Source organism: Elaeis guineensis, chromosome 11, assembly GCF_000442705.2.
Source record: "Elaeis guineensis isolate ETL-2024a chromosome 11, EG11, whole genome shotgun sequence".
NCBI classification, from domain to species: domain Eukaryota; kingdom Viridiplantae; phylum Streptophyta; class Magnoliopsida; order Arecales; family Arecaceae; genus Elaeis; species Elaeis guineensis.
The window spans coordinates 108,486,459-108,496,537 of record NC_026003.2 but is presented as its reverse complement, the minus strand read 5'-3'; the positions used below and the strand labels follow the sequence as shown (position 1 = coordinate 108,496,537).

Sequence of the window (10,079 nt, the reverse complement as noted above, 5' to 3'; positions counted from 1 at the left end):
TAAGAAAGAAAAGAGAGAGTTACCACCCTAAAAATGGTAGTTGTTGTTGGAAATAACTACCAATTCTACAATATAAAAAGAGAAAGAAAGTTTTATTTGCTCTCTCACATTACATTCACGAACCTTTGACTATTCTGACATGGATACGGATTCTATGCCTCTCAATGAGGCAAGCCAACAACTCAATTGACTGACCATTAGAATATTTTTCAGGAAACAGGTGCCTGGAGATCATCAGAGGTATAATATGTCAAGCTATACACAGCATGACCCATTCTCCTCCATGATGACAGAATCATAATCATTGGAAATGCATTTTCCTTGGAGCTTTTATCATAACTAAGATCTGGTTTCTCCATAATTTTTCCTGTTTTTTACATCAGTTTTCCTTGCAATAATGACAAACTTTTGTCTTATGTGTTGGATCCTATATACGTATCAATTTCTTATATCTCCTTCCATAAGTAACAATGTTAGATGGACAATGTGTTCAGTAGAACAAATGAAGACAATTTCACCGGAAAAGATGCCTAAAACAATGGTAATGTAAGGCCCAAAAGTTACGAAAGCAATTTATTCTACTTTAGATTTTTTTTTTTCACTTCCAACCGATCGTCCTTGATTACTCTCATATTTTGAATGAGCGTTACGACGACCTAAAAAACCTAGTTTACACAAATGGTACGAGGCTTATTGGTCACGGTTAACATTAATTAGGTGAATTGTAATATAAGGGTTAGCATTAGCACCATATCAAAGTAATATAAATCTAATACGGGATCTTTGAGATCTAATGCAAATCTTTGCGAACACATCCATCAACTAATGCAATCTATCTTATGCCACCATATCCTTTAAGATCATATAATTTCATGTTTGGATCCGATAAATGTCCAACACCTCATGCATGAATAGGATTGTATGTCCTATCATAAGGTAACAAAGCCTCCATCAACTAATGTATCCCAAATGGTAGCTCCCAACTTTATTATCACCTAACCCAAAGAATGGACCCTAAGATAAAGGACCAGAGTTTCCAAAGTCGCACCCAACCACCCATGTGATCTCCTCTTTCTTTTAACGCATGTATCCTCCTGTCCTCACTGAAATCTTCATCACGTTCTTCTGATTCCATATATATCCTTCCAAACCGAAAGAAAAGGATATCAAAAGATACTACATTCCCCTCTTTTTAATTAAAGTTTTTAATTTTTTCAAATAATTCCTTTTGCTTTTTGCCACCCTCCCATCCCCTCTATAAATCTCCCTACCCTCCCCACTTGATGCCCTCCCCTTCTCCATTGATCACCTTGTTGCGAGAGAAAAAGAAAGTGTTAAAATTAAACAATACCCAAGGTTCTTTAACCTAGCTAACTTGGTTGGGTGGTCCTGCATATGCCTAGGAATAATTTGTTGCTGTTATAAATTTATTCCTACAAGAATTTCCATCACTTTCTATACTTTATTTTTCTCCTTCTGAACCGGATCTTTGTAAGAAAGTCTATTGATTTTCTTCTTATTGAGAGTTCTGTCAAGGTTGTTGGTTTCTCAATGGGTGAAGCTAAGCAGGTATCCAATTGCTCACATGCTTATAAGTATAATGTCCTTCTTGGACTGTAGTTTTTTTTTTAGCTAGATTTATTATGGAGTGTGTGTTTTTTTCCTTAATTTCCATGGCAGGAAGAAGCTAAGGTGGAGGCCAAGTTAGAAGAGAAGAAAGAAGAGAAAAAGGAGGAGAAGCAAGAGGAAAAGGAGGAGGAGAAGGAAGAGAAGAAAGAGGAAGCAAAGCCCTCCCCTCCCCCTCCCATTATCTTGTTTGTGGACTTGCATTGTTTTGGATGCGCCAAGAAGATTGAGAAGTGCGTCCTCAAGTGCAGAGGTCTCTCTCTCTCTCTCTCTCTCTCTCTCTCTCTCAGCATTGTATGCTAACCTTTTCTAAGGGGTAATCCACATCAGGGGTTGAAGGGGTTGAGACGGACATGGTGCAGAACCAGCTCACAATTAAAGGGATGGTGGACCCTCAAGCTTTGTGCTCCAGAATTCAAAAGAAGACCCTCAAGAGAGCAAGAGTCCTCTCCCCACTGCCACCAGCCGAAGGGGAGTCCAAACAGGAGCAAGTGGTTCCATCACAGGTTTAATCCCTTTTCTTACCTATATACACTAATACCCATGCATGCACATAACTCAAACTCTGTGTACATGTTTCATTTATGTCAAAGTTGCACCACTGTCTATCATCATTCAGAGAATGATCAGGACACACTTGGATATAAGACACCCCTTACATCCAATGGCTGGGAATGCACAAGACGTAGAAATGGGAAATGATTACTTGAGACAGCCATATTTCCTCGCAATCCATCGCAGCCTTCTCTGCTGCAAAAAGATAATCAGCAAGGGACCCTAGCAAAATGGTGCTTTAGGACTGGTTCATAGTGCATGGCAGAACATGTGATTCCTATGTGTGGTCGTTCATCTGCTTGAGCCCTATATATTCGCTATATAAATATAGAACTGCTACCAATCATCAAGCAAATCATCACTCATTTCACCAGGTTAACATGGCATTTAGGGATTGATACATGCAAATCATAATGACTTGGTTAACAGCTTATGTAGCAATCGCATACATACATACATACATACATACAGCACTATATATAAATTCTAATTAGGTTGTCTTTGATTGCTGAAATATCTTCTCGTATTGATAAAATTTTCCAAGCAGCTTTTAGATTATGTAAACTAAGGGAAGCTGGGTAATTGGAAGAGATCAAAGCAGCCAGAAAGACTAGTAATTCCTACTTTTCAGGGATTATCCCTGAAAAATAAGGAATAAGTAGGGCCCTCAATCTCTTTGAAGTAATTCCCCATTTCTGTAGCAAATTTAAAACTTAAGAACCATTGAGAAGATGTTATTGATCAACATCTAAACAGACACTAAATGATTAGTGCATTGTATTACATATAATGCATTTATGTTTATGAATGCACTGATATATTTTTATTTTTTAGGTACTGATTGCAGGGATTGCATATGTGTACCTGCTACATCTGATCAAATTGTTTGTCTTTTGTTCTTTTGGAAACAGGTGAGTGGGGTAACCACAGTTGAGATACATGTGAACATGCACTGTGAAGCCTGCGCACAGCAGCTGAGGCGAAAGATATTAAAGATGAGAGGTATCTTTCAGCCTTTGCTTTCTCTCTCTGTCTCTGCTGGCTTTATCAATTCTCACGCTACAAAGTAATGCATTCCTTTCAAGATCCCTTGTAGCCATGACAAGGTCTTGCATCAAAAGTACACCAAGGTTTGCAGATTCACATGCCATGCTCGCTAGCTAGCATAAGAAGATCAGATACCACCCATATATAACCATTCTAACAAATTAATCCATAGTGTCCAAATGGCATCTATGATGCACCAACTTACCAAAACTCTCATGTGAGGTTCCATATAGGAGTGCAAACTGCCGAGACTGAACTGAGCACTGGGAAGGTGATGGTGACCGGAACCATGAATGGAGAAAAGCTCACAGACTACATTCACCGCAGAACAGGGAAGCTGGCGACAATTGTCCCCCAGCCCCAAAGGAAGAAGAGAAGAAAGAGGAAGCAGAGAAGAAAGCTGAGGAGAAGCCTCCCGAGGAGAAGAAAGAGGAGAAAGCAGAGGAGAAGAAGGAAGAGAAGGCAGAGGAGAAGAAAGAAGAAAGTGCTGAGGGGAACAAGGATGGTGGTGGCAAGGAAGAGAAGGGAGGTGGCGAGGAGCAAAAGAAGGAAGGGGAAGGACCAACCAATGTGGACATTCCCAATGGGGCAGACATGGTGATGAAGAGGATGGTTTATTGGAATGGCAACATCATCAGTGAAGAAGAGATGGCAAGGAGAATGATGATGCATTGGATGCCGGTCTATGTTATCGAACGACCGCCACCACCACCTCAGATTTTCAGTGATGAGAACCCAAATGCTTGTTGCATCTCATAAAACTCTATGAAAAATAAATCCCATTAGTAAGTTGAACTGTATGTAATATAGAATAAGATGGCCATGGATTAGCATAGGAAGAAATCATTATAATAACAACATAATCGTTGGATGCTACTGTATGTAAACATTAGTTTTCCAATCTAAGAATGCACTATTACTTATGGTGTGATTTTGGCTTCTCATGTTTTAGCCACTATATTATTCATTAATATGACAAAATTAATAATCATTATCTACAAAAAAAGAGCTTGTTGCAACGATAAAGTTCCAATGATCCAGCATGGTTTAGATGATAAGCTATTTTTTCTTGATTTATACCTATGCATGGAAGACTTGAACATATAATGAATCATGATGACATTATCATCATGATGACCATTCAATTTTCTCAGATCATTAAAACAAAGATCTAACTGCCAGCTGGCATGCCAATCAGGCACCGCTTTGAGATTAATTAAGATATACTTTTCTGTTCTTTATAATAAAATTATTTTTTTTTGGGGAACTTTTATGATGTCTTACAATGTCATACTGATGAAATGAAAACAAAAGGTCGCATGGGTTGTCCAAAATATTTGGTTCAATCATATGTAAAAGCTTTCTTTTCATCTACGAAATAATTGATGTTGCCGAAGAAACAGGGAAGGAAATATAATGGTATGGGAATACAAAAATAATAAGAGTTGGATCAAAATGAACTAAAGAAGAATGAAATTTGTTTTATAGAAGAGGATGTAGTAAGACTGTAACAGAGAATGTAGAAATAGGATCAAGTTTGGAAATGTGCAAATAAGGATCTAAAGAAATGTGTATTAAATGGGTATCCTGTATGTGCAACAATTTTGGAGACTATGTTATCTATATTGAGCACCCTTTTTGATGCATGGGTTGGTGATCCTTGTGTCTATAAGGATGTAGCACTGCTAGTGGCATCAAGATGCTTTATTAGTGCAGATGACGTCTGATGTCACAAGGCAATGGTGCAGCCTATAAGGAACTTGTCAGTGTTTGAGATAATTTTATTTCTTTGGCAAGCAAATGTTTTTAAAGTAATTTGTCATTTGAGTACAGGAGAAGTGGTGTCATTTACAGGAATAATATCAAATATATGAATTCTTTATGGTAGCAAGCATGGTCTTGGTTTCTACAGTTATGATGCCAGTGGTGGGGTTTTTTATCCACTGATTTCCTGGAAAAATAGATAAAAAGTTTTTTATGTTATGATAATCTGTTACTCTAAGAAAGGCCATTCCTTGTTATCATTTTTTTATAACTACATTTAGTATTTGGTCACCACTTGGCCAGCCCCAAGTAGAGCATTTCATGTTTTCTAATGGAATACAAAGAAAGAGATGAAGAGAACTGGAGTTATTTTACCCATGCAGAAGGTAGCTATGGATCATGATATATAAATAACTTAATTTGAGTCTGATCAATGTATTTTCACACTCCCCTTCCATCACATAGAATTTGAATCTGATCAAAATTTTTCATTCTAAGTGACATGAGGTATGATGGTCACATCAAAGTAAATAATCATTATGTTCGAAAAATTTATTCAAATTCAGAAAATATTTGAATAAATACACGATGATCACTCTGAATTCAGGATGATACGCCATTCTTAAAACTCTTACAGATCAATGTAGGCTGTAACCAATGGGCATGTCTATGAATCTTAACTCGGTCAATCTGAGCTGACAATCAATGAAGCATCATCAGATCAGAATCTCTGAGGAATCCACAGCATTAGAGCAGTGGATTTTCTCTCTTTTCCTTTTCCCCATTTGTCCTACAAGGTTAGAGAGAACATTAGGGAGTATATTTGATCCATCGGCATGGTCCCACACGTAAGCAATGCCTTTAGATGAAGGATGAAAAATTGAAGACTTAGCAGGTCAAAGGAAACGGAAGTAGAGCTGAAAACAGCACTGTAGAAATTGCTACAGAGATGAACTGGGTCATGGGAGAGCCAACAAGGATGAAGATGACTACACGTTGTTGAAAAATCAGAAATCAATAGTCAAGAAGGGTTGAAGACAGACTTCCTCAAAATGTTAATAATAGCAACAAAAGAATAGTATCTCTGAACTTAAACATAGATACCCAAAAGTTCACATAAACCGAAGATGAAATCACAAAAATCTTTTAACTTTTGGAAAATGTAGCATTGGAGTTTCCATGATCATGCACCACTGGCCACCATGAGGCAAGGAATAGCACGTACTTAAGTATCAGTCAATGACACTGTGAGAATCTCAATGCATTAGTATTTAGCATCGTGAGTCTTTTGGGACCATAATTGTTAGAATTATTGTCTGGTCGTCTTCTAGCAACCTCTTGTTCAGCAAGTGATAGAATTGGGATTACAATCTTCAGTGAGGTGGAGTCTGATGAAGGCAGTAGATGACAGATACTTGGAACATTTAGTGAGACTCTAACCCAAGACATCATTTCTCTTGATCCAACTTAACAAAACTTGAGAAAGAAGTGAACTAATGAATCCAATAAGATAATTCTATTTCCTCCTTGATCTAATTTTATGAAGCTTTTGAAAGAAGTGTTCTAATTTATCTAATAAGACATACATGTGAGGGATAGAGCTCAGTACCTACACGTAACTCATGCATGAAATATCCAAAATGCGAGTAGAAATTGTGTGAAAGCACAGTATATTTATGCAATTGGCATCTTTAACTAGCAAACAAATCATTATCAAAATCTCATGTACAACCATAGTTGAACAGAATATATAATATATCTTCAAGTTCAGCAGATAAACTATAATGAATAAGATATTAGCATTGTACGCCATACTGACTAGCACCGGAGCATACCAGGCATACCATACTGTACACCATGTAATGAACCAGAAACAATATAAGGGGCATAATTAGTATTGGTATGCCGAACCGACCTCCATATCTGACTTACTGATACTGTACCAAGATGTTACCAGTATGAGGTCTATCACCGAGACGGGTAACCTTGATAGCTAATAGTCATAACACGACAATTAGTCTAGCCAGTTTGTAGTGTTGAGAAGTTTGTGAGAACAATTTTAACACTTTGATTCTTCAGTTGAAAGTCACCATCTACCAGTGTAGAAATTAATATCATTTTGCCAATTACAGACTATTTTCCAGACATCGGCCGGCCAACAGTTAAAAGCCATTTAATACGAAGAGAATTTGCAAACAAATATCACAGATAAAATCTTTATATATGCTCTTAATAGCATCAAAATGGTATGCAGAAGAACAAAATAATTTTATGTTGTAAACTTGTAATATTCCTTGAAAACAGCTAAGTTTGTGTACAATACAAAACAAATAAAAAGTTAATCCCATAATATCACCCTAAGAACATACTGTCTGATGAAGTCATTAATACAGACACAAGCAATCAGAAGAGAATAAATACTATGTTAACCATACGTAATTACAGGTCAATTACAGTCTAACATAAACATTACTATCTATGGGTCAGAATTTCACATTAATCCCTAATTCCTACAGATCAAGAAAAACATGTAATAACAAGCTTTCTGGTCCATATTTGCTTCACAATTTCAAGAATGACAATTCTTGGTCTCTGTCACTGTCATGTATTTCCTTTTCTCTTTACTTCCATTTTCAAATTCTACCAGCCGATCTTGCAGACAGATCTACTGATAAGAAAGACGCATATATAGTTCATGGGGTCAGTTTTTATTTACCATTGCCACTAACTAATACTCATGTTGCACCAGAGAAATCTGCCAAACTATTTCCAATCTAAATCTCCAAAATGTTATAAGAATCAGTTTAACCCTCATTCAAGGAACAGTCAATAGGCCTGTCTCGAGGTTGGATTGAGCTAAGAAGGATAATATAATACAGTGAGCTAAGAAACCTCCAAGAAAAGTTGGAGTCTTGGATCATTATACAATATGCTGCTCGTCAATGAACATATATATTTGTAGCATCACCCTCCATAAACCAATCAAATTGTACATACATTTTTCTAAAAGATAAATTTATCCAGCAGAAGATAAATCTTTATCATCACCTGCACTGTTGCGCCCATTTAGATACAATTCTGCAATTGCAGTGTGTAATGCTGCTCCAATTGGAAGAACATCCTCATCAATAAAGAAATGAGGAGAATGAGCAGGGTAGACTGAACCGGCTTTCTCATTTCTTATCCCTACACCGAACATGACACCTGGAATTAACTCTTGATAGAATGCAAAATCTTCACCTGCCATGATCTTCTTCCCAATCTTCACATTATCTGGGCCAAGCAGAATTCCACCAACCCTTTGTACATGATGATGCAAACTTCTATCATTAACAACAGCAGGATAAAATGGGTATTCCTCAGACTTCATGCTGACAAATGCCTTACATCTATGTACAGCTGCTTGGATTTCTATTACCTGAAAACATCAACATCCATCAATGGTAACATATTGTTCATTAATGCAGCAGGGCACATTTTTTGATGGAAGTAAATCTTTGATGTCATAGCAAACCAAACCTAATTCACTTATATCCAAAGAGATTCTTCATGGTCATTAAAAAAAAAAAAAATCATGATAACAGACCTCCTCTACCCGTCTCTGTAGCCTGTGCAAGCCTTCTGTTGTAAGACTCCTTAAAGTGCCCCCAAATTCAACAAAGGAAGGTGTAAAGTCAAATGCCACACCACCTTTAACATAAGTAACAGAAAGCACCTTCCACACGAGAAGTAGAAAAGAATTAAGGAGGTTATATGAACTATGAAGTAACAAATGATCATCCAGCTTCACCAAAATTAACAGTACAAAAATAAGCATAGATAAGTATGTAGCTCTAAGGTATCGCAACTATCCACATGTGCAGTTACCTACAACTCCAACTTAAACATTGCATAACTAGAACAACCAGAGAAGGTTTCAAAGACAAACTTGCATTACCCAAGAAAAAGTTGCCCTAATTATCCAACATGTTCAGGGTCACAAAAATCCTTAATTACTGACAATAAAAGTAATTCAACCACCACTATGTATTAAAGAACCCAAGTCTCATGGTATGGTTCATATTTCATAGCATGTTTTTACTTTTTAAGAACCAAACAGAACAAGCAGTTGAAACAATCCAATAGTGGTTGGCGACCGTGGAGGTCATGGAGCTGAATCAAAATAGCCAACACAAGGCTTGAATTCATGGTTGTGGTTATGGTAATCAAATTTTTAATGATTCCTGGGATTTGCTGAATACTGATAAAATAAAAGCTGTAAAAAAGTGGGCCCTCATAGCTCCAAACTCCAAAGTTTGGAGATAAAAACTCCATTTATTTGTTCAACAATTCCCTTTCTCTTCTGGGCAAGCTGTATTTTTTCAATGTATTTTATAGACTCCTCTAGACTATGCAATCACTTGGCCTTCTTCAGTCTCAAAATTAAAATATTAAGAAGCCATTTTACATATCTGCTGTATTAACACTGACTCTGAGGTCATGGAGATACAGATGTTTCTCTCAATACTTCTATTTCATTGTACTGACCTTAAAAAAGGGCAAATGTGGCAAATTTTCACCTTTTACGCTGCTTAAACATTTTGAACAGAATCACTAGCCCATCCAATAGGAATCTTATTACATTTTTCTTTCAGAGATAGCACACAGCTTAAGCTGAATAACATTTTTTTTCCCAGGCTTGGATGGATTTGTTCGCCAGAAGGTCTATCTTCCCTTCACTTACTAGATTCATTTTTTCATTATTTCTACCTAGTTCAGTGTTATCTGGATCCATTTCATATTGTTGTTCAGAAGATTATTGCACTTGTAGCTAAAGGCTTTCCATCCTCTGGTTCTCTCTAGAATTTGTGGTAAACCTTTTCTGGTGGTGCCCTTGCCAACACCAAGATTCTCTTTTTGGTCATCTCTGGCTCTCACTTGCAATCATTACCATCTTGTGCCCTCATAAGCTAAACCTCATGAAATTTGTAGATACTTAGTAAGCAATAAAATAAGTAGACCGTGCTGGAGATATTGTCCTTATGAAATAGAGCTAAAAGGTGAGGAACTTAAAAAACAGAAAAAAGGTATTAGAAGAGAGAAGGAAC

At 36.9% G+C, this 10,079-nt stretch overlaps 1 protein-coding gene and 1 pseudogene across 1 annotated transcript in view; one reads left to right on the top strand and one right to left on the bottom strand.

The window, feature by feature from the left end:
- Window positions 1-1,180: 1,180 nt before the first annotated feature.
- Window positions 1,181-4,159, top strand: LOC140852455 (uncharacterized; annotated as a pseudogene).
- A 3,647-nt stretch (window positions 4,160-7,806) lies between these two features.
- The window catches only part of LOC105054252 (IAA-amino acid hydrolase ILR1-like 5), a 28,408-nt gene continuing 26,135 nt past the window's right edge, over window positions 7,807-10,079 (bottom strand). Inside the window, exons 4-5 of the mRNA XM_010935734.4 lie at window positions 8,579-8,707; window positions 7,807-8,410 (exon numbers count right to left, since the gene is read on the bottom strand). Of these exons, the coding sequence (XP_010934036.2) occupies window positions 8,009-8,410; window positions 8,579-8,707 (531 nt within the window). The 3' untranslated portion in view covers window positions 7,807-8,008. The remainder of the gene's footprint in view (window positions 8,411-8,578; window positions 8,708-10,079) is intronic.